At 41.9% G+C, this 25,466-nt stretch overlaps 1 protein-coding gene across 1 annotated transcript in view; it reads right to left on the reverse strand.

Moving 5' to 3' along the window:
* The window catches only part of DCX (doublecortin), a 176,514-nt gene that overhangs the window by 77,486 nt on the left and 73,562 nt on the right, over nt 1-25,466 (reverse strand). Inside the window, 4 exon segments of the mRNA XM_032592072.1 lie at nt 9,104-9,444; nt 18,107-18,492; nt 18,823-18,937; nt 18,940-19,019. Of these exon segments, the coding sequence (XP_032447963.1) occupies nt 9,104-9,444; nt 18,107-18,492; nt 18,823-18,937; nt 18,940-19,019 (922 nt within the window).

The raw sequence follows: 25,466 nt of genomic DNA on the forward strand, positions 1-25,466 counted from the left end.
CATGGCTGAGCCTTCAAAAGACATGTTGTATGAAAGAAGTCAGTCACAAAAAAACTACGTATTGTATGACTTGTTTATATTAAATGTCCAGAAAAGGAAAATCTATGATATAGAAAACAGCTTCGTGGTCACATAGGGCTGGGGGGGGCAGGGAGGGGTGGAATGGGGTAGGGGGTGGTAGCTAAAAGGGACAAGATTTTTTTAGGTGATAAAAATGCTTTAAAATTAACTGTGGTTGTGGTTTCACATATCTATAGACATATATAAAAATCATTGAATTGTACACTTCGAATGGGTGAAGAATATGGTATGTAAATTATATCTCAATTAAGCTATTACTGAAAAAAAGTAACCCAAGCAATTCAGGGCCTTCCCCTACATTCTCTGCCCCAATCCTGCTTAGGACCACTCTAAAGAAATAGGACATGGGACAAGCACATTTGGATGGGTCTTGGATGAGAACGTCAGTAGTCTAGAGCATGGCGGTGAACACTACCAAGGAACAATGGTTCCTTTTAACTTCTTTTATCAAGTCCTCTTGGTTTTTTTCTACTTAATGAGCCTTAGCCTGTCCCATTGCTATGGCAGTGGCCTTGGAGTATTTCAGAACATCTATACAGGAGAAACTTCCATGCTGTTAATTTATACCCACGGTTCTTGGAAGTTCTAGAAAACTTCAGAGTATTTCACTGATAACTTTTGATGCCAGGGTACCCCCAAATATGAGGATATGGGCCACTGCTATTTCTAGGTGTCATATTAAATTCAAATTTAAGGGTGCCTGGGTGGCTCAGTCTGTTAAGTGTAAATTCAGCTCAGGTCACAATCTTACATTTCGTGGGTTTGAGCCCTGCATCAGGCTCTGTGCTAACAGCTTAGAGCCTGTAGCCTGCTTTGGATTCTGTGTCTCCCTCTCTCTCTGCCCCCTCACCACCCTCAAAAATAAACAAACTTTAAAAAAAATTATTTAAATAAAAACATAAAATCAAATTTAAAAAACTGTCTTATCTTTTCAACAAATGCTGCTGGGAAAATTAGGTATATATGTCCCCCAACACACACAACGAAAAAGAACCTTGATCCTTACCTTACATCATATACAAAACTGAACGTAAAATGGATCAGATACTTAAATATAAGAGATAAAACTATAAAATTTTTAGAAGAAAACATGGGAGAAAATTTCGAGGCCCTTATGTTACACAAAGTGTTATTAGATAGGATACCAGTGCATACTGCATTAAAGAAAAATTAATAGGGACGCCTGGGTGGCTCAGTCAGTTAAGCATCCAACTTCGACTCAGGTCATGATCTCAGGGTCCGTGAGTTCAAGGCCCACATCAGGCTCTGTGCTGACAGCTCAGAGCCTGGAGCCTGCTTCAGATTCTGTCTCCCTCTCTCTCTGCCCCTCCGCTGCTTGTGCTCTGTCTGTCTCTCTCTCTCAAAAAAATAAACAAACATTTAAAAAAAGAAAAATTCATAAATTAGACTTCATCAGAATGAAAACAATGTCCTTGAAAAGTTAAGATAGTCATTAAAATATTAAAAGACATGTTATAGACTGGGAGAAAATATTTGCAAATGACATATGTATAAAGGACTTGTATCCAGAATATATAAAGAACTCTTATAACTCAATAATATGAAAACAGAACTCCACTTAAAAATGGGCAAAGGATCTAAAACATTTTTCCAAAGAAGATATACAAATGTTCAATAAGCATGTGAAAAAATATTTGATATTATTAGTTCTTAGGGAAATTCAAATGAAAACCACAATGAGATACTACTTCACACCCACTAGGATGACCCTAATAAAAAGGTAGTTGATAACCAGTGTTAACAGGATGAGGAGGAACTGGAATTCTCATCCTACATTGCTGATAGGCATGAAAAATGGTGATGCTACTTTAGAAAACATTTTGGCAGTTTCTTAAAAATTTGAACACGTAACCCAGCAGTAACACTCCCAGGTATTTCCCCAAGATAAATGAGGGCCACATAAAAATCTGAACATGAATGTTCATAGCGGCATTATTCATAATAGCCAAAAGGTGGAAACAACCAAATAGCCGTCAACTAAGAATTAGTAAATAAAATGGGATATATTTCCTTTTTAAAAAAAAATGTTTTTAGTGTTTTTATTTATTTTTTTTTTTGAAAGAGAGAGAGAGAGACAGCATGAGTCGGGGAGGAGCAGAGAGAGAGGGAGACACAGAATCCGAAGCAGGCTCCAGGTTCTGAGCTGTCAGCACAGAGCCTGATGCGGGGCTCGAACCCACAAACTGTGAGATCATGACCTGAGCCGAAGCCGGACGCTCAACTGACTGAGCCACCCAGGTGCCCCGAGATATATTTCTACAATGGATTATTATTCAGCCATAACAAGGAATGAAGTATTGCTATGCTACAAAATGATCATCCTTGAAACCATGTGAAGAAATAAGCCACAATAAATCACATAATTGTATGATTGCATTTACATTAAATGTCCTGAATGGGCAAATCTGTAGAGATAGAAAGTAGATAAGAGATTGTCTAGGGATGGGATGACTGGGGATTGGAGCATGATGTCTACAGGGTGTAGTACGTGTGTGTGTGTGTGTGTGTGTGTGTGTGGTGATGAAACTGTTCTAAAACTGATTGTGGTGATGGATGCAGAACTCTGTGAATATGCTAAAAGCCATTGGATTGTACACTTAAAATAGGTGAACTGTATGATATGGGAATTATATCTCAGTAAGGGTATTTTAAAATCTGTATTTGGGGGCAATGCTTTTCTTGCCCTTTTGAGGGACTGACAATGAGAAAGATGAAAATAAAGAGTGAAGGTCAAGAGGCCAGTTACTTCAATGGCCGGTAATGGAATAGTCTGCATCCCCAGATCAAACCCCATGTTGGCAATGATCCTTCCCAGCATTGAAAATAGCACCACTGTGGTGGAGACACCTTAATAATGACACTGTCAAACACCTGTCACAATTTTAGCAAGCTGGCTTTTATCTTGTTTTGTTTTATGATTCCTCCACCCTCTACTCCTCATATCATCCGTTGGAGAGAAAAAGAGGTCAAATCAAAATTATAAGCTCAAAAATATTCTTTAGTAATGCCATCACAGAAATTGTAAGATCTTTTATATTCAGATCTTCTGAATAGAAGAACTGTGCAAATACCATAGGGACCATCCTAGAAAACAACATCTCCACCAAGGTGAGTACATTACATTGGAGATTGTGGGAGAACAGAGAGTGGAAGGACATTGAGAAGAGTAGTGGCTTGGTGAAAAATATCTAGGCAGAAACCACACTGTGAGATGAATACTCTGTTATCAGAGAGCTAGAAGTACTCTTGAAGGTCATGTACTTATCTCAAAACCTAAGGCCCAGAGAAGACATATGATTGGCCCCATGTCACACAGTGGAGAATAGAGTGGATACTAGAACTCAGGTCTCTGAATCCCAGTTTAGGGCTCCTTCTATATGCTGAATGTTGGATATTGACAGACTAGTTGGTGTGGGAGACTGGAATACTATGCCAAAGCTTTTGATTGAAATGGCCAAGCCCCACCTCCATCATTGCTCAGAGCCAAGAGCATCTCTTCAACAATACAACTCTAAGAGAATAAATTACTGAAGAAATAACCAATTGCCAACCTATGCTTTGTCCTTTCTTTCCAGATGGACAGTATATTTGATGTTTGGCTACCTCCATCATATGCCTTCTTTTAAAGTACAAAATCTACCTCAGTGTGAGGCATCTTGAAGGCCATTACAAATGACAGTTTGCAAACTGTCTCCTTTCACAGAGCCTGGCTTCCTATCTTTGATCTTTTCCACTTCATGCCCAAGCCAATCCTCTCAAAGCCTGTCTCCAGGAATTGAATCTGTGGAAGATTGGGGAGGGGGATCTTTTGGTAATACAAACATCACCTTTCCAGCCTTGATTTGCTCAAGAGAAGGTCACTGATAAATGACCTCCCTCTTGGGGCATAACTTACGGCCACGTGGCTTTTTCTATTGAGCCAAATGTTGACTGAAAGGGTCATAACACTAGGAGGAAAGAGAGGTTGGCTCTGGGAGAACTGGAGGCCAGGGAATATAAGTAAGACCAGATGTGGCTGGAGGGGGCAGAGATGATGGGGGCGGGGGAGAGAAAACCTGGCTACACAGGCAAAGTAAGAACACATTCACCTTGGGAAATGCACTCAACATTTTCAAGGTTAAATCCACCTTGTCTTCCTGTGTTTCCCGTGATTCCCTTTGTGCCTGTAGCACCCAGTTACTTAGTATAGCAAGACGGAACAAGTTTTTTCTGGAATACTTAACAGTCATTCAAACATCCTCTGTGCTCTCATTTTCCTATTTCATCATCTTATGGTTCAAAACATGTCTTAAAACTCCTGTTCTAGCTTCCAAGACTATGGGTCACCTTGGAATCAGCCTAAAACCCTTTCATGTTATTTTTCTGAGACCTAAAATTCTGGTCCAAGTAGTTGGTACTAGAAAGATATAGAGACATAAAATAAATTCACCCAATTGAAAATGGGCCTAACAAAGGTAACACAAATACTAAAGGGCATACTTAGCCCTTAGGCACGTGTCTTGAGGCAGTGATAAATCTTTGACTGCACAGACCCTGCATGTGGACAAAACTGAGACCAGAGAGGCCAGTAAGTGCAGCATGAATATGGATGGTGTGAGAACCAGCTGCACCCCTGTTTAAGATGCCAAAAAGCTAGAAGTCTATTATTAAAGCTCTGCATCTCCAATGGAAGCACCATGCTCTATGCTTTACAGAAATGAATGTAAGGCTGGGGGGTGCTGGGTGGCTCAATCGGTTAAGCGTTCAACTCTTGATTTCAGCTCAAGTCATGACTCTACGGTTGTGAGATATAGTCCTGCTTTGGGCCCGGTGCTGGACACGGAACCTGCTTAAGATTCTCTCTCTCGCTCTTCCTCTGCCCCTCGTTCCCTCTCTCAGTAAATAAATAAATACATAAATAAATACAATGTTTAAAACAAATGAATTTAAGACTAGGTTACTGAGCTAGTACTACCACCAAGTGAACCAGAAATTTGGGTTCTAGTTTTTACACATCCATGATCTTTAAGCATAAGTGTGTGGCTTGATCATGAAAATTAATATTTGGATAATTTTGTCAACACACTGCAAAAAACCACTCCAGCTGCCAAAGAATCAAAAAAAAAAAAAAAACCAATCTCATCTGGGAGTTAACTAATATGCATCATCATCTAACCCTTCATATTTTCCCTGACCTCCTAGAAATCCATTATAGCCCATGAGATTAGCAAGGGCCCTGCCGACTCCTCATTTCATTAGCAACTTCTTATTGAGGTGAGGAATAAGTTGGGACCCCTTTGTACTGATGATGGTTAGTTCCTCTGTCTACACAGACCACAAATATGTCAGGGGCAATGAGTCAGGAAATCTGTCTTCTATACTGGAAAAACATAAGCCCTAAAAAGACCAAGGGCTCCAAAAGCCATCCAAAATAAAAACAGAGAGAAAGAGATGACCGCCATGTCCGTAGATTTCTTGTCAATCAGCGTAAGCCAATCAATCAAACTGTACACAGAAGAGCAGAAGCAACAATAAATCTGGAATAATCAACTGGGCTGTTTTAACTGATCATTATTCAAACAAAGGGGGAGAAAACCACGTGATTTTTTTGTCAGTCTGAGATCCAGTTGAAGCAAGACCAAATCCAAGTGATGGCCTTGATTTCATGATTAAAATGTTCCATAACAAATAGCCTTGACCATACGTTGTCCTTTCTGCCTAGTGCCACATTTAGGCAAAGACAGACATGGAATATCCAAGCGCGTCCAAACCATTGCAACACATGTGCCTTCAGCCTGCATTGAGGAAGATCATATTCCCAAGCAGTAAGAATACCCACCAGTAATCAAAGTGACTGACAGGTGTTAACATTAGAGCTGTCATCACCAGAATTGGGGAATGGGCTGGGCTCCAAGATTTTGAGTTTGGCTAACTTTCAGTATACTCAGCACCTATTTTGTAATTAGTAGGTTTGTCCCTGCACCCCCAAATTTTGTTATTTAATGTCCTTTCTGTAACCGCACAACAATGTTTGATTTGTGGGTTACCCCATGCATACCAATCTAACCAGTGAGGTTAGGGTAGTTAGTTCCTAATCATTCAGCATCTTCTGTAAACAGCATTTCCTAGTGTGCTCTTCAGAATATATACATGTATATCCCATAAAAAAAAAGTGTTTGTGGTTAAATAAAATTGGGGAAATCGTGGGTCTTAATTAAATTGGTTTCCTTTCTGCAGGACTTCTCAGAACATTTAATGTGCCAATGAGCACCATGAATCTCTAAGAAGGGCTTATAATTTGCAACATTTCACAACATTATTTGACCACAGAACCCTTTTATGAAAAGCTGCTGGGGAGCAGGAGATGGGGACGGTTTTTAGAATATACTTTGGGAAATGTTGCCTTAACTTGCCATGACTTGCCATGACTTCCACGTAAGTAACAAATAGGAGCTCCCCAGGGGGAATACACACTCCTTTGGAAGCCTCCTATCTTTTCTGATAGACCTAAAGATGGTGTTTGGGGCACTGAACGCAGAGGGCTTCTCAGAACATCTCAGAACATCTACCTAGGCCAAGTTAGTATAGCTTTATGTCAGTCTGTTCAATCAACAAACATTTATAGAGATTCCACAATGTATCAGAACTGAGAATTAAAAAAAAAAAAAGGTTAAGATTGCTTTAACCTTGCACAGAGGTGCAAGAACCTGAAGACAGAGAAGTTTTCAGGGATAATATGATATTTGAAACAGGCCTTAAAAGACAACCCTCAGGGGTCCAAGCAGGCAGAAAGAGACATTTTAAGGAGAAGGAACTGTATTCAGAGGTACTGATGCCTGAAAAAGTTTTGTCCTATTCCCTTGAGCACTGCTACTGATGTTTCGGGACACACACTATATCATACACTAACATTTTATCCTGTGTTCCCCAAAGAAATGGGAGCCAATGCTTGAAGGAGTTGGAGAAAGCTTGCTGTTCTGTGTGGCCTGCTGTAGGATGAAAATCCACCCATCACAGGTTTGGAGCCTGCTCGCGTAGGAGGTGGAGGTGTGGCTTTATTTACCACTAAGAGCAACCACAGAATGCCAAGGTGTGGTATAGCTCCATAAAATGCTGAGAATTTGTGCTAAGAATGATGGAGGGAAAGTAGAGGGAAAGGAACTAACATTTGTAGATATATATCTAAATTGTCTAGCAATTGACATACCTGGTTTAATGGCGAATCGTATGCATACATATTTACATCTTGTGTTTTAATTTACAAAGTGCTTTCGTATCCATTATTTCTTTTGATCTTCAGGTGAACTCTGTGAGCATGGGTAGGGCAGGTGTCATCAGCCCCCTTGTATAGAGAAGTGGGAGGCTTCGGAAAGTTAAGTGATTAGCCCAAGGGTCACATAGTGAGTTGCAATATTACAATAAAAACCAGGTCTTCTGAATCTCAGTCTTAAGTCCTTGATTTGTATTTGTCACATGTTACTCCAAGAGGCTGAAGGTATAGAGATGTGGACTTATGCCCGATATAAGGAAAATCTTTCTAAAAATCACAGGTTTTCAACAGTGGGATAGGCTGTCTTATGAAATTGAAATGGTTGCAGAGTATATCCTTGCCATAGGTGGGAGATTAAATGTCATGGCTTCTAAGGTCACTGTCAATGCTAAGATCCAATGATCCTAAAACCCCTGGCTTCTATTTCCCCAAGATGAGGTGTCCAATGATTCCGCCTGCTCCTGGGAAGCTCCTGTTTATTATGTACTTGGTCCTCAGGAAGGAGATCCTCTTTAAGAGATGCTTGGAGTTGGGACTTTTCCCATGGCAGGTAAATTCGTTGCTTTGGTACAACAAACCCAAATCACATTCATCTAATGCGTCCAGGCATCACTCAGATCACAGAATGAGGAACATGTAAAAGTCACAAATTTAGAAACATTCCCAAATATGTGAGTTTGAGTTTTACCAGAGATTTAAACTCTTGCAGCATTCAGTATATGTCAGAAATCATGGGAGGAGACACAGTTCTGCATTTGAACACTCATCAGTCATTCTGATGGAGAGTGAATCTGCTTCTTCAGAATCTATATAATTGCGTACACACCAAAGGTATTTTAAGAAGGTAGAGAGTACGGACCAATAATAATCCGCAGTTGTCTTCTCTCGTGGGGGACCAGGATTCTCTTTAGAGCTAACAGAACCAGCCACTGTTCCAATTCTCTTGGAACATATTTTGTCATACATTTACAGCTCCCTATGCTCAAGAGAATGGTGCATCTGTCTGATGGAGACGCCTGGCTGCATTCTTTCCCAGATATTAATATAGGTGGCACTTTAGTAGCATAACCAATGACATGAAGAACCTGATTTGGAGAGGAACAGATGGCAGCATCTTTCTTGGGCTAATTTTAGGATCCTGAAATAGTCCCTTTCTCACACAAAACCATCAGTGGAACCAAATTAAGACAGCCATGTCACACGGAAAAGGGAGAAAGGAAAAATGTGGTCTAGTGTGAGGCAAAGACAAGGAACCAGAGACTTCAGTGCTTCCCCTGTATCCGAGTCCTTTCACAGAACATGAGGGCTCCTTCAACCTCTTTTCACCACAATGGATGCTGAATACCAACCTAAGGCCATCTAAGAAGAAATGAGCCGGCAAATCTCATTTCTAGGCATACGCGTTGAGTGATCAAGGTTGCATCACGTGATAGCCACATTCAGATTTATAAGAACGTGTAGGATCTAGGTTCTAGGCCCTTTACTCAGCAGATAAGAAAGCTGAGGCTAAGTGACCATCCTACTTGATGAGACAGAAGCAGATTGAATTTCAAAGCCTCAGATTTCTAGTCCAATGTTTTGTCTGCTGAAAAGACCTTTCTTCCAAATGATACCCGAAATATCAAGTAGGGATGATGGGAGGCGGAGGAAGAGACCCCAACCAGAAATGATGCCTGAGGTGCAGGATGGTCATCCAGGCATTTAGAACAACTGAGAAGAAGAGTACTTTAAAAAAAAAAAAAAAGTACCTACCTGTTTTCCATCCAGAGTGTAGAGTTTTTTGACAACCCCGGTCTCCAGCTTGATGGCTTCGGTGATGTCAGTGAGGACTTGCTCAAAAGAGTGGGCTGTCTTCTTGTTCAGAAGCACACGCACAGCCTTCCGAGGCTTCACCCCGCTGCGAATGATGGTCACCAGTTTGGGGCGCACAAAGTCCTTGTTCTCTCTCGCCTGGGCACTGTTGCTGCTAGCCAGGGATTGGGGGGCTTTCATATTGGCGGATGTCTTCACATTGACAGACCAGTTGGGATTGACATTCTTGGTGTACTCCACCTTTTTAAAGAAGTTGTCTGAGGAGCAAACATAGCTTTCCCCTAAGGGAAGAAATAAGTGGTGATTAGTTCAACAGCCGATATGTGGACCATTCTAACCAAACTAATGCACATTGACCTTGGAGTAGGGCTTTTGGAGATACGGTGATAATAGCCAACTGTAGGCACAATTTCTTACTGGGCTGTCTCTCTAAAACTTGGATCATTCAAATTCAAGAGCTGAAAAATCCTGTAAAGCTAAGGGTTTTAAGGACAATGAACCCATACATCTAAGTATAATCTAACAAGCAGGGTTCTCTCGCTTGATACGGTTCTATTGCAATTGAAATGTTTATGTTCATTTCTAGTATGTTTGTTTCCATCCAGAGTGTAGAGTTTGATGCGATTTTATTGCAATTGAAATGTTTATATTAATTTCTAGGATGTTTGTTGATATTCAGGGGCATTACTGGAGTGTTTTTAACATGTTTTTATTTCTTAATGTTCCTGTCCTATTTCTGGACTCATAGCCACATTCCATGGTTATATTATAAACCAGGGAGAACTTTCAAAATTAATAGTTTATCCCAAGTTAAAGTGACCCAAGTATCCTTGTACATTGGGCATATAGTACATACCTGCCAAGAAGCCAGATTGTCCTTTGCACAGAGTATGTGGCTAAGCAGTGGAATATTGAAATGTGAAATGTATGTGTGTGGTGAATATATATATATATATACATATATATACATATATATATATACATATACATATATATACATATATATATATATACATATACAATTGTGTCCTCTACTGCTCACCTCCACATCAAAGTGGAGAAACTGCCTGAATAACAACATGCGCGTGCTCGCGCGTGCACACACACACACACACACACCCCGTTGCTTATGTTTGCAAATCTAGCTGTTGCTTGAGAAATACTTTCCCCTGTTTCTACCACCCACCCCTCATCTTTGCATCTTCCCCAATGCTACACACTAGATCTGTGTGTTCAAGGCTCTCTTCACCAGGACTCACCCTTGGCTGCCACAAGTAAGGAGGTGGAGATGTAAGAATATGTTATACAGCTAGATTTATGGATTGGAGGAATCTAGTGTACTTTTCACATTTATCTTGGGCTACAGGAAATGACTAATACAGCGGAAGGAACACCGGGGCCAGAGGCAAGGCAGTGGCGGGGAGTAGACACCTGGGACTAGAAGCTGGAGAAAAGAGGAAGAGAGGTAGGCTCAGCCTGGAGGAGAGAGTATTGGAAAAGGTTGAAATTGTTGAGTAAAACACATTAGCCTGAAGGTATATAGAAGTTCATCCAGAGGTCAAGCTGCAGAAAACTAGTGTGAGTTAATCAGGCTTAACTCATCAGTAACAATTCTAAATAAATAAGTTGGTCAACCCTAGCCAGTGCAAAGAAAGCATTACACACAATTACGGACTGATGGCTCTTCTTCCTTTGGTCTCAGCGGGAGAACCATGCAGGGACATTCAGAAACACCGGGTTGATAATTCCCTCCTTTTGCAAATATTGATTGCTTTGCTGCAGCGCCAAATCCTTTAAGTCATGTTAATTAATAAATTTTTCAGTTAGTGCTGAGAGAAGATTCAGTCAGATTCTCTAGGGCACCTTTGAGGACATTTATGTGTGTTTGTGAAGGGGAAGGGTGAGTGGCTTCCAACACTGCTCTGAGTCCAAGAGGCCATTGGTGTTCTGTCTTGTCAGGGGGCCAGGGGGAGGTTTGTAGGTGAACATAGGCGTCCTCTCCCACGTGGTGCACATACGCACACCCAGGATGGCGTAGTCAAAGAACTCAGTCGAAAGAAACCCTAAACTCTCTCGCTCCCTTGCTGGCAAATCCAACCTAACCCAAGGGATTAGAGGCTAGGGTCTTTAATTTGTGACTTTAAGGGGTGAAAGAGCCCGCTCAATTCCCCCATCTACTCACAGCCAATATCCCCCCACACCCTTCGAGATGGCCCGTTGCCTTAGCACTCCACCAGATTCACGGGTACCTTCCAAGAGGTTAGTGCCTTTAAGTCAGATGTTTTCCATAACTTGTCAAGTACTTTAAAACTCTGACAACTGGTGGTGTAGAAATGTGTGAGGCTATATATTTATGATTTCACTCATCTACAGTCTCCTCTGGAGAGTCAGCTGTGTAGCCCTATTAGGACTCTGGACTTATTTTGCTCCCATGTCTTAAACCTCTTAAGCCTCTGAACTATGAGTATGATTAACCACCCCCAGATGAAAATGAACATGATGGCAGACAGCTATAGTATCATATGGCACCAAGAACTTTCCAGAGGGCCCAGCTCTCAGCCAAATCTATGTTGAGCACCTTCCAACAGTACATTTTAGTCTCTCCACTCTCTCCTTTTGGCCTCAACATGGAGTAATGGAAAAAGAGCAGCTGATGTGATGTCAGTCAGAATAGGGTCTCCAACACTTCCTAGCTGTGTGCCCTTGAGCAAGTTACCTAACCTCCCCCAGCTTCAGTAAGTTGTCTGCAAAGTGGGAATGATAATAACAATACCTACCTCGTAAGGTTGTGGTGAGGCACAAATGAGATGATGGATAGAAACTGCTGAGCCCAGAGCCTAGTGCATGGGAAACACTTGAGAAACTCTAGCTATGGTTATCATTTAAGGCCCTCATCTGAAAGAATAGAGAGAGAACAAGAAAGAAAGAGGAAAGAAGCAAGGAGGAAGAAAGAGCTGAGGGGAAGGAGATGAAAAGAGGAGGAGTAAAAGCCCAAGGAAAGAAAAAAGAAAGAAGCAGCAGCAGCCATCTTGGAACTGAGCTATAATAATGTATATAACATGACCACTACCCAGGTCTCATGCCTCGAACATAACAACTTCCTACTGGATAAGAGGAGGTATCCAGTTGCTGAAAAAGTCACATGTAGGACTCCATGGTTAACACCCAGCGAAGCCACGTGGTGCTTCAGCATGATGATGCATGCTGAGGGCAGGATCCTTTTAAGACTTTATACTTTTTAGTGCAGTTCTAGGTTCACAGCAAAATTGAGGGGCAGGTACCGAGATTTCTCCCACAACTCTTGTCCCCACACATGCATAGCCTCCCCTGTAATCAAACATCCCTGACCAGAGGGCAGGATATTTACAGTGGTCAAGGGCAGCAACTTGGTAAGTCAGACCCTGAATCCCAGTCCCAATCAGGCCTTTGGGAGCTGTGTGACCTCATCAAATCATTTAATCTCAAAGTCTCAGCTTTTCCATCCATAAATTGAAGGTATTACACTAGGTGACATCTCAGTTCCTTCCAGACCTAAAGATCCACGAGAAGGAATTTTCTTCTCTTTTCCATCCCCAAAAGGCTGGAGGAGGTAACGTTATGAGGGTCATTAAACTTTAAAGAAATAGGCACCCACTACCGAGGACTCTCCACTTGTACCACTGGAAAGACATCAAGCGTGCTGCTGCGTCTCTAGACCAAGGCTTCCTTGTTCTCATTTTGCAAACATCGGCAACGTCTGCTGCCAGAGCTGGGTGCTTCCTGCCCGTCCAGCTGCCTGGCACTTGGAGCTGGATGAGGTGTATTGCACCTTTACACAGCTGGGTTCCAATCCTGCCACAGCTTGCAGGGGCCATTTCCCACCCATTGGGAGCCTAGAAAGAAAGCCAGAGCCAGGCAAGGTGACAATTTGCTGGAACTGACGATCTGCTTCAGGGGGAAAGAGGGTAAGGAAATGAAGTCATGGAAGCACAGCTGAAAGGGCAGGAAGGGAACAGGATATGGGCTCAAGATGATCTAATGTCGGGGCGCCCGGGTGGCTCAGCCGGTTAAGCGTCCGACTTCCGCTCAGGTCATGATCTTGTGGTTTCTGAGTTCAAGCTCCGCATCGGGTTCTGTGCTAACAGCACAGAGCCTGGAGCCTGCTTCGGATTCTGTGTCTTCCTCTCTCTCTGCCCCTCCCTTTCTCTCTCTCTCTCTCTCTCTCTCTCTCTCAAAAATAATAAATAAACATTAAAAAACATTTTTTTAAAGATGATCTATGTCCACCTCCCTTCATTTTCAGGATGGCTCCATTTTCAAAAACATGAAATACACTCATATTTTCTCAGTGTGAAAACACTTCTGCCTGGGCTTTCTCCTCTTTTCCAGAACTTCCTCATTCAAGAAGGAAAATATTAAATGATACTGCATTGTATTATCCTATCTATTAATGATGTACCTGTCTCCCAGGTGTCTTTAAATCCTTCTCTTTGGCAATGTGCTTGCTTTAGGAGCTAGAGGATAAGTTAGTGAGAAGGTGGTTCCATCTCATCTCTTCTCATCTCATCTCAAATGAGTTATGGCAAAGGGTCTGGATCATAACTGATGTCACTGTTCAACTCAGATTTTCCAGCAAGACGGTCCCAATTGTCAATATTCTGTCCCATGCTCCACGTAATAATGCTCAAAATAATACCCCGAAGATTGATCTGGGTACTCACAAAGAAGTGAGGAAGGAACTGGGCAGGAAGGGAAGGGGAATGATTTTGCAATGAAAGACTAAGCAAGACAAAAGGAAGAGTCACATTCATTGACCCACTGGGAATATGACTAACACATAATACGACCACAGCCTACATGGCTTCACTAAGACTCCTTGTGTACCCAAAGAGCTGTAGAAAAGCTGAGATAAATAACCTGATTTGGGTCCAAAATGTCACCCTTGCGACTTTCAGCATCTAGCAGCAAACAGTAGACTAGAGGCATTAGACAAGGAGTGTAACAGGCCAGAGTGATTATTAACCAATACCAATTGTTTTTTATTTCATTTTATTTTTTTCTAAATATTTAACAAAGTGGCCATTTGGAAACCATATGTTCCATGCTCCATTATTCCTTTAAGGTCTACAAAGGAAAAAAACAAAACAAAATAAAACCAAGGACTTCTTCACTCCTAGGAACTCCCATCACTGTAGTTAGCTGAAAGGGACCATCAGGATCACCTAATCCAGTATTTCTCAAGTTTAAAAGATCACCTGGGGAGATTTGTTAAAAACATAGATTCTGCAGCCCTAGCCCTGGGGATTCTGATTCAACAGATCTGGGGTATGACCCAGGAATTGATATTTTCCTGAATCTCTGAAAGAATCTGAAAGGCAGCCAGGTTTGGGAGCCACTGGCCATCCCACGGGCTCTGGAATCCCACTGACCCCCTCAGTAGTGTCATCATTATTGCTTTATTTTTTTACATCATTAACAATAATACCTTGTAGCTATAGCTTTACCTTGTTGATGCGTTTCCATAGCTATTATCTAATTATATCCTCACAACCACCCTGATAGGTAAAGAAAGCAGGTGTTACTAGTCTCACACAAATGTTACAATAGATACACAAGATGTGGTTCATACATACAATGGAGTATTATTCCTCAATAAGAGGGACCAAAGTGTTGATACATGGTATAACATGAATAAACCTTAAAAACACTTTTCTAAGGGAAATAAGCCAGTCACAAAAGACCACATGGTATATGATTCAGTTTATATAATAAGCAAATCTGTGGAGACATAGAGTAGGTAAGTTGTTGCCTAGGACTGGAGACTGTGAGGGAAATGGACAATGACAGCTAATTGGTACAGGGTTTCCGTTCGGGGTGACAAGAGTTATCTAAAATTAGATTATGATGATGGCTGCCTCACTTGGTAAATTTTCTAAAAATCATTGAATTGTAGGGGCGCCTGGGTGGCTCAGTTGGTTGAGCGTCTGACTCTTGATTGATCTCACGGGTCGTGGGCTCAAGCCCTGCATTGGGCTCTGGAATGACAGTGTGGAGCCTGCTTGGGATTCTCTCTCTCCCTCTCTCTCTATCTCTCTTTCTGTCTCTCAAAAATAAATAAATAAACTTAAAAATTATTTTTTTTAAATCTTAAAATTAAAAAAAAATCATTGAATTGTACACCTAAATGGGTGATTTTTACATTGTGTAAATTATACCTTAAAATGGCAGTTTTCTTCAAAAATGCTGTTTTACAAAGGAGAACATTATTTACCGTGACGATAAGTTATGTAGCTAACCAGCTATAAACTAGGACAACCCAACAGCCATAGCTACCCTTTATTCCTGTATACCAGGAATAATAGTAAACACTTCATACCCATTTTCTTATTTAATCCTCAAAGCAGCTATTCCCACTTTACAGATGAAAAACTGAGGCTCAGGGAGTCTACATGGTTTCCCCAAGGTCGCACCAGCTAGCAGGTGGCAGATCTTGGATTGGAAACAAATCTGATTCCAAAGACTCCTTTTCCTGCAATAACCTTCTGCCTCTAAGACTAGAACCTGCTGCCTCTGATTCTTCATCAGGGATCTTTCCAAACTTTTTCAGCGTGAGGTCTCTTGGGGAACAGTGTGCATGAATATTCTTAATCTTTCATTCAACCTCTTCCAATGGTGAACAAAGTGAGGGGCTTCTGCCCTCCATTCCCAGAAGAGTAGTTCCAAAGGGCAAAACAGGAGAGAAAAAAACCTTCTTCTTCTTTATCTTCCTCATCCCCCGTGCCCTTTCCCATCTGGCTCTGCAGCAGTGGGAAAGCTAGCCACATGTCTCAATATTATCTTAGAGATACCCCAGAATTTCCTTGACTCAATGAGCAGTACTAAGGACTGGGAGGTCACTGCAGCTTGTGGATGCAGATGATACATGAATAAATACGAGTGAGCCTTCTTTACATTCTATATAACCCAGGAAGCACTACCAATGCACCCAGGGGAAGAGTCCAATCTAGCAGGACTCAAAAGGGTCAGGAGAAAGGGTGCAGTCTTCAAAATTACATTTATTATCTATATTGAGCTGAGATTATCACAAAACATACACATACACACACACACACATCTAGGGAAAAAAAATCAATATCAAGGGCTTGTCCTTGAGCAAGATATGTTAAAAAAATGGATCTGGGGAGGGGGGAAATCTGTGCATGACACTTCTCTTAGATCAGACACAAGAACATTCTAATTCCTACTCGAAACACAATGTCCCTTGGTTCAGAATTCTGCCTTAGCATCTGTCATGGCCTTTAACAAATCACAACTAGTGGCAATGAGGACATACTGGGTGATTCAAGGTGCTTTGTTTGTGAAAATTATGACGGAGGCATCCCTCAGATTCGACTGACACATGGGTTTTACAGTGACAAAAGATGAACACCCTATCAATTACTCTGTTGGACAGCTCCCTCAACCTCGGGCCAAGTCTTTCTAGTTTGCCCTGTCTCTCCTTTAAGATACGTGCTAGGATAGTCAATCCTTGCATGTTCAGAAAAAGTCTCAGATTAACCTCTGCCTGGTCATCTGGCACACGATCAAATAATCTGAGCCTTCTTAGCATTGTTTTTCAAGGTCAGTTATGTGGAAAAACCTCAGACTTGAACCATGAGACCCAGAGCCAGTAGCCGTATGGACACTGTCTCTTATCAGCAACTGGCCCCAAATCACTTGACCTGGCCTGAGAAACAGCAGCGACTTGTGAGAACATGGTCTTGTGCAAGGGAAGCCCTCATGCTCCTTTGTCTAAGAACACAAGAAAGCTAGAAGCAGTGAAGCAGAGGCGGGGCACTCCCACACCAAGTCATTTAATGCGCTGTTTCTCATTCCCTGTTGGCTGCTTCATAATCTGGCTTCCCTAGAGATCTGCCTGCTCTAAACTCACCTTTTCTCAGGGAATGGAAGGGGTGAGGAGGTGGGGCTAGAGGGGTGGAGGAAAGGGTTTGGGGAGGGCCATTTGCATGATCACCGTCCCTCGAAGCTGTCCTTTAAAGCACCGTGTCAAGTTAAACGGATTCCATGTTATAGCGATTTAAAAGTGGGGATAGGGAGGCATCCACCATATAATTGACTTGATAACGTACAGTATTAAGCACGTGTCCCAAGATCAATCTTCTACATAACCACAGAGAAAGGCGTCGTGGATGAGCAAGGTTTTGGCAAGAGCTGAGATATCCCTGCTTTTTGAGAGGGTACCAGGTTTTTTGGGTTTTCAACAACATAGTCATAAAATCCGATTGTAGAACCAAACTCTAGAGAGGATTTAAAGGGACTTAGGTACAGTGAGTCAGTTCCTATTCTAATAGGAATAGTCTTTATTAAAATACCAGACATACCTACAGCTTTCTTTGGTATTTCTCTCAATGACCTCAGCTTTAGGGACACACCCTGAAGTGGGCTTTTTAGAAGCAACAGCTGAGCAGTGACCACTTACCTAAAAGGATAATCCTTTATGAATATGTCCAGGAAGTCCTGCTTTTAGGACGCCTACTTCCATGCGCAGCAATTCACAGTCTCTCAGCAGCTCAAAGGATATTTGGATACCTTTCTGTTAACCCAACCAAAGTTCCTTCTTCATTTTACAGCCCTAAGGAGTTCATGGTCTGCCTCAATAATGGTACTTAGAATTGACTATGAACAAGATCCAGAGTAAATGACACAATTCAGATTTTCCTTTGTACCCTGACAGATGAGCACAATGCATTATCACCGCCATCCACGCTCCAACGCCAGCAGAGACTAAAGGCCATGAAGAGCAATGGCTAATGGTCTGTCGATGCCTATGGGATCAGAGAGTCTCGGCATCGACCTGGTGCTCTGACAAACATAATTCCTAATTTTTTTTCCCATGAACTCCAAGAAATGTAACCATAGCCAACGATGCCACCTCCCACCAAGAGCCACCACCCTTGAAATTACCTTCCTCCAGTTCATCCATGCTTCCGATTTTCCTGGATCCATCAATGGTGTAAATGTAACGCACTCCCTGAGGCAGGTTGATGTTGTCAGACAGAGATCGAGTCAGGTCAGCCAGCAAGGCGTCAAAGCTGCGAAAACGGTCAGAGGACACAGCGTACACAATCCCCTTGAAGTAGCGGTCCCCATTGCGGTAGAAACGTACCTTCTTGGCTTTCTTCTCGTTGCTCAGTGCCTGCAAGGTTCTGGTTCGGTAGAAGCTACAATGGGCGCTGTGAGTGGGGCTGGGCAGCCCATTCATCCGTGAGCCTCGCATGTTCCTGGATGTCTTGTCTCTTTCGTCAAAATGTCCAAAATCAAGTTCCATATTTTGGTGGAACCTCAGAGACCTGAGTGTTGGACAAAGGGGGTGAGGGGAGGCAAAGAAAGAGGGGCAGGGAGGGGGAAAAAAGAAAAGAAAAGAATTCAAATATTAGCCAGATCCAGTTCTGCAATCTGCTGCTTGTGAAAAGAACTGCTCGAAAAAAGCCTGTGACCCATCTGCTGCTTGCCCCTGACCTGCAGGAATATTGATCTTAATAGAGAAGAAGGAGGGGCTGAGGGGGTGCTGGCGATAGTGGGGGGTTGGGGTGGGAGATGGGGAAGGAGGCACTTTGGGCACTGTTCCAAAACAGAGGAGAGGGAGGGATTTGGAAATCGCTTAAAATCCTGGGACTTATTGACAGTGGCTCCTATCAAATTGTAACTTCGGGCTAAATACATTAAAACTGGCATCTGTTTCCTCACACATGCCCACATGACTAACAGTTGTAAATGAATCCATAGCCTGACAAGATCCCCTTAAAGAGAATAGAAGGCGCTAGCTGAGGTTAGCATCTCCAGTTTGGGAAGCAATCTTTGTGCCTCCGTCAAATGACTACAACAGGGAATGTTTTAATTTTATTCCCAACCCTCTTTCCTACCCTAATGTGTGCATCCCCTCCCCCCAGAATAAACCAGGATTCTCCTTTAAAGGGACAGCCTCCAGGGAGTAGCTACTGTCTTTGTGCTATTCATCAAACCCTTTCCCCACCAAGCTGGTGCAGCTATCCGACATTCATAAGAAATAAGCTGAAAAAAAAGGATTAGAAAAATCAGTTATTTAACAAGTTATCAGCTCTGCTTCCCCCCGCCCCCTCTGGCACCATTTGGTCACAAAATCCTTTTCTTTCTTTCGTTTTTTTTTTTTTGTTTGTTTGTTTTGTTTCTTAATATGTGCACGATCCCTCCCCAACGATGCAGCCCCACCTCTTAATGGAATAATTTAATTGTTGAAAGATTCCCAAATGAGTCCCTGAAAAGCATATGGGACCTTCAGAAACCAGCACACCTTTCATTGTTCTGTATTTCTACCCTGACTGAAGGGGCATTTTGCCCTCACAGCGGGCATTTCACCCCAAACTTGTCTATTGCCCAGGTGCATTAGCTGAGGCAAAAGATGGTCATCTGTCATATTTATTTTTTCCCTTTCTGCTGAACCAGAGAGAGAGAGAGAAAGAAAGAAAGAAAGAAAGAAAGAAAGAGAAAGAAATGAGGAAAGGAAAGGAAAAGGAAGAAAGAAAGAAAGAAAGAAAGAAGAAAGAGAAAGAAATGAGGAAAGGAAAAGGAAGAAAGAAAGAAAGAAGAAAAGGAAAGGAAGGGAAAAGAAACGAAAGAGAAAAAAGAAGAAAGAAAGAAAAAAGAGAGAAAGAAAGAAAGAAAGAAAAAGAAAGAAAGAAAGAAAGAAAGAAAGAAATGAAATCATGAAACCAAACACAACAGAAGCCTCAAGCGCTAGCAAAGGTAGTGACCATAGCCTATGAACCAAACTATTAACATGCATCTCACAGATGGGGATAAAAGGACTCACAAAGCAAGCAGGGCTCAGCTGCTACACACTGCCACATCGAGAAATTTGCAAGGGACCAGGAGGACAGGAGATAAAGGAGGACGGGTGTCTAGTAGGTTTGCCAGGCTCGGTCCCCCTTTTCTTCCAATGTCACCATGACCTGTGCTGAGCTCAGCATTGTCTCTGTCAGACAACCTGCAGTGGTAAGAGACCCCACCTCCTCAATACAAGTAGCAAGCATTTCCCCAGGCATGCGAGTAACACTTGGCTTTGCTTTAGGATCAGGGGTGGTATTACTCTAAACTATTATTCATCACAGTGAAAACAAAGGAACATCAAACTCACTTTTCCAAAGGAAAATCCCAGGTAGAGGCTTAGGAAAAAATCCGATAGGATAAGGCAAAATAAAAAAAAAAAAAATTCAGAGAAGGAGAAGGAGAGAAAGAGAGCTAGAGCAAGCGCTTTGCCTTGTGCTTTTCCCGTTTGACATCTGTTACATTCTGCCTGAAAATCACTGGAAAGCCCCACTCACCGGTTTTCTGCTGGTTGGGTGGAGATGCTGAGAGAAAGAAAACCAATCTCTCTATGCCTTTGTTGTCTGAGCTCCAAGCAAGAAATTCCTGCCAGGGTGGATAGATGCCTTCTAGGTCCTAGTGCCTTGTCCAGCTTCTCCCCTATAACTCAGGCTTAGTGAATCCCCCCCAACTCCTATGATTAATTACATGCTTTTTTTTTTTTTTTCAATTCACAGGCTGCATTAACAGCTCGAAAGGTTTCATTTATAACCAACAGGAAATTGCAGGGTAGCAAAAAGATCGCACAGGCAAATGCAGAATGTTCTAATGAGCAATGTGCTAGCCCTCCCCACCCCCCACCCCCTGCTTTTTTTTTTAAAAAGGAACTGGCGATTTCACTTGGCCAAAACCTTAGCCTATTCTGCCTGGGGACCAGGCTCAGAGAGTCAAACCAGGCTTCTTAGAAATTGTAGCTCTCTCCCTTTCACCGTCTTGAGACAAAACATTCTTGAAGGCACCTTAGTTCACGCACCCAACACCTGGTTGTTTTTGAAATAAGGTCAGTGGAATACACTATGAGGGAGTATGAAAAGCATAAGACAAAGGCCAGTACTTCCAGAACTTCATGGGGGATGGAGGAAAAGGATCCCAAAGACCTTATAGCTTGCTGTAGTAATCTAGCTAATGGAATCTGTGGCATTTGCCTTTGAGAGTTTGAGAGTTCAAGTCCAACCCAGAGACCTTGCCATGTGAAGTGTGAGATGCATATTAGTCTCTCCTCCAACTTCCTATGTGTTGCTAATTGTCTTCTTCAGATCAAATACCTTATAAAAGGGAAGGAACCCACCAAATTCAATTTATTAAATCAGGCCAGACTATAAGACAAAAGAAGAGAAAGATGAGAGACTAAAGTAGGGGCAGGTTACCATCTTCACAACCAAGGCTGCATGCATTCATGGGTAGCACCTTGAACCATCATGACTCCATTTTCTCTTGGCATCCAGGAAGGTCAGAGCTAATAGCCTGCTCAGTAATGATCTTCTATCTGATTCCTAATACAATTAACCCTCCTTTTTAATATATAGCTGTTGGTGATTACTAGGTAAGCATTTTGTGTGCGTGCATGTGTTTTACTGCAAGATGCCTCAAAGTGGGATAAAAAATGATATTCCTTCCCTGATGGAAGGTGTTGGCTTAGCAAGCCTCCAGTCTCTATTATCGGGGCAGACGGCCACAGTGTGCAATCTGCCTAGTCAAGGCTGCCCATCTTGCTGCTGCTCTTCTGGTTGCTCAAGAAGTAGCCTCAGGGGACCGCCCGTGTGTGGTGTGTTCTTTTCCATTTCTTTCTGCCTCACACTGTGGCCACCTCCTGAAAACGCAGGGTTATTCAGGTCAGGGGCAGAGAAGTATCAAGGAATAGGAAGAGGGAAATAGGGCAACTCAAAATAAAGGTTGCAGCTTCCTTGTCCAGCAAGGCCAGTGTCTTCATTTTTTATTGCACATCAGAAGTGTTCCATAAATGGATAGCAATTGATTTTGTATAAGGACTCAAAGAAAAAAAATTTTTTTTTAATTTCTGGTGAGGATATAAGAATGTATGGCATGATAAAACTTAAACATACAGGAGTTAGGGGCGCCTGGGTGGCTCAGTCGGCTGAGCGTCTGACTTCGGCTCAGGTCATGATCTCGCGGTCCGTGAGTTTGAGCCCCGCGTCGGGCTCTGTGCTGACAGCTCGGATCCTGGAACTTGCTTCGGATTCTGTGCCTCCCCCTCTCTCTGCCCCTCCCCTGCTCACTCTCTGTGTCTCTCTGTCTCTCAATAATAAATAAAACGTTAAAAAAATTTTTTTGAAGTAGTGGGATAGGCAAAATTTGTTTTCTTTACCATAAAACTTCTCCTTTAATATACTTTAAATGTGGCATGTGTCTCCAAAAAGGCAATTTTGCCTAAAGGCCTTCCTGCTTTTTTTTTTTAAGCTCAAAACCTTTTTTTCCAGAGCAACTCATCGACTAACGTTTTATGGATAAACCTTTTGCAAAAACTGGACTAGATCATCTCACTAACGTATTTCCCTTCAAAGGACTCTCAGCTACCCATCAAGAGTTTTCTCCCACTTCCTCAAAGGAGAAGGATTACTGGCAGAAAGGAGGTCACAGGCAAGAGTCCAGCAAGAAAGTGCATCTGTATGTATGGAAGTCAATTTTGACGATCAAGGGAGAGCCATGTTGAGGGCTCAGTGGAGTGAAGACACTGAAGAAAACGTACAACAACCCCATTGTGGGGAAAGTGACACTAAGATGTTTTGAGTAATTACCATGTGCTCCAGGCAAGATGCAGAGTCTAAGACATCGGTCACTGCCCTCTGAGGAGCTTGAAGACTCATTGAGGAGACAGGACACGAGTATGTATCTTGTAAAAATCATGAAGGGGAAAAGGGGAAAGATTCAGATCTTTCTTGATATGTTGTTATGTGGGTTAATCAAACTCAGCTTAGAGATCAGGATCAGGTAGCAAGACCATTCATCATACGCGTGCACACGTGCGGGCACACACACACACACACACACAATTAATCACTAGAGCACCTTACCTATCAAAAACGCAGACAGTAGGATCTGGGGTTGGGGAGGTTAAGCAACAGGAAGTGAAGTTGAAAATATATGCAAACTGTTTATGGGCACCACAAAACTATAAAGTACATAGGAATAAAGCCCACAAACATGTCTAAGAATTTATTGAGAAAATTGTAAAATTATTGAAGAACATAACAGAAAGTGTGAATAAATGTAGAACCGGACCGTGCTTATGGATGGCCAGATGCAATGCTGTAAGGCTATCAGTCCTCTCCAGGATAATCTATATATATGAAGAAATTCCAACGAAAATCCCAACAGAAAGTTTTGTGCAATTCATAAATATCAGTTGAAATATCTGTTATTGTAAGGATTAAGTGAGTAAATAAATACATGTAAAGTGCTTGGAACAAAGCATGGCACGTAGTATGTACGATACAGGGTTAGTTTTTATTATCCCTCAAGTATTCACATGGCAACTCCTTCACTTGTTTAAATCTTTTCCCAAATAGCGACTTCTCAATAAGACAAACCCCGGCCACCCTATTTAAAGTTACAACTTACCCTCTCGACCAAGCACTCCCAGTTTCCTTTATCCTGCTTTATTTTTTCCATAACATTTAGCATCTCCCAACATATGACGTAATATGCCTATTTATTATGTTTATTATATATCTCCCAAGTACAATGTAAGCTCCACAGGGGCAGGAATATTCTAACAGCTTTAATGAAACATAATTCACAATGCCAACAGTAATGTTGTTTTTAACACTGTATTCAAAGTGCCTACAACAATGTCTAGCACATGGTAGGTACAGGTATTTTATTTTATTTTATTTTATTTTATTTTATTTTTTTAGGTACAGGTATTTTAAAACTGGATTCAGTAAAAATTAGATTAGATCCCCACCTCATACCATACATAAAAATAAACTCCAGATGTCTTAGACCTGAATATAAAGAACAGAACTTTGAAATTATTAGACTAAAATAGAGGAGATTCTCTTTAAACATTTGTGGCTAAAAAAAAGACTTTTTTAACCAAGATGAAAAAGCAGAAACCTTATAAGAAAATATTTATAAGTCTCATTACATGAACGTTTAAAGCTTCTGAAGGTGAAAGAGAACATTAAAATGTTGAAAGATATACAACAGATTGAGAAAAGATATTTGAATCTTATATAACTAACCAGTATTAATGTCCTAAGATACAAAATATAAAATTATACCAGTAAGACAAAGGCAAAACTCCAGTAGAAAAAAAATGAGCAGGGGCCCCTGGAAGGCTCAACAGTTAAGCGTCCAACTTCGGCTCAACTCATGATCTCACAGTTCCTTGGTTCGAGCCCCATGTCAGGCTCTGCACTGACAGAGTGGAGCCTGCTTGGGATTCTCAATCTCTCTCCCTCTCTCTTTGTCCCTCCCCCACTCACGCTTATTCTCTCTCTTTTTTTTTTTTTTTCAACGTTTATTTATTTTTGGGACAGAGAGAGACAGAGCATGAACGGGGGAGGGGCAGAGAGAGAGGGAGACACAGAATCGGAAACAGGCTCCAGGCTCTGAGCCATCAGCCCAGAGCCTGACGCGGGGCTCGAACTCACGGACCGCGAGATCGTGACCTGGCTGAAGTCGGACGCCTAACCGACTGCGCCACCCAGGCGCCCCTTATTCTCTCTCTTAAAATAAATACACTTAAAGAAAAAAGGAGCAAAGAATATGTCCAAATTGTTCATAGGAGAGGAAACCCTGATGGCCAATAAACATGTGAAAATATGCTTGACTTCATACATAACTATGAAAATCCAAGTTAAAACAGAAATTACATATTTTGCATTAAAAATAGAACTACCCTCAGACCCACAAATTGCACCACTAGGCATTTATCCAAGAGATGCAGGTGTGCTGTTTCGAAGGGGCACATGCACCCTCATGTTTATAGCAGCGCTATCGACAATAGCCAAAGTATGGAAAGAGCCCAAATGTCCATCGATGGGTGAATGGATAAAGAAGATATGGTATACATATACAATGGGGTATTACTGGGTAATCAAAAAGAATGAAATCTTGCCATTTACAACAACGTGGATGAGACTAGAGTGTATTATGCTAAGTGAAATTAGTCAGAAAAAGACAAATATCATATGACTTCACTCCTATGTGGAATTTAAGATACAAAACAGATGAACATAAGGGAAAGGAAGCAAAAATAATATAAAAACAGGGAGGGGACAAAATATAAACGATTCTTAAATACAGAGAACAAACTGAGGGTTGCTGGAGGGGTTGTGGGGAGGGATGGGCTAAATGGGCAAGGGGCATTAAGGAGGACACTTGTTTGGATGAGCACTGGGTGTTCTATGTAGGGGATGAATCACAGGATTCTACTCCTGAAATCATTATTGCACTA

Source organism: Lynx canadensis, chromosome X (assembly GCF_007474595.2).
Source record: "Lynx canadensis isolate LIC74 chromosome X, mLynCan4.pri.v2, whole genome shotgun sequence".
Taxonomy (NCBI): Eukaryota; Metazoa; Chordata; class Mammalia; order Carnivora; family Felidae; genus Lynx; species Lynx canadensis.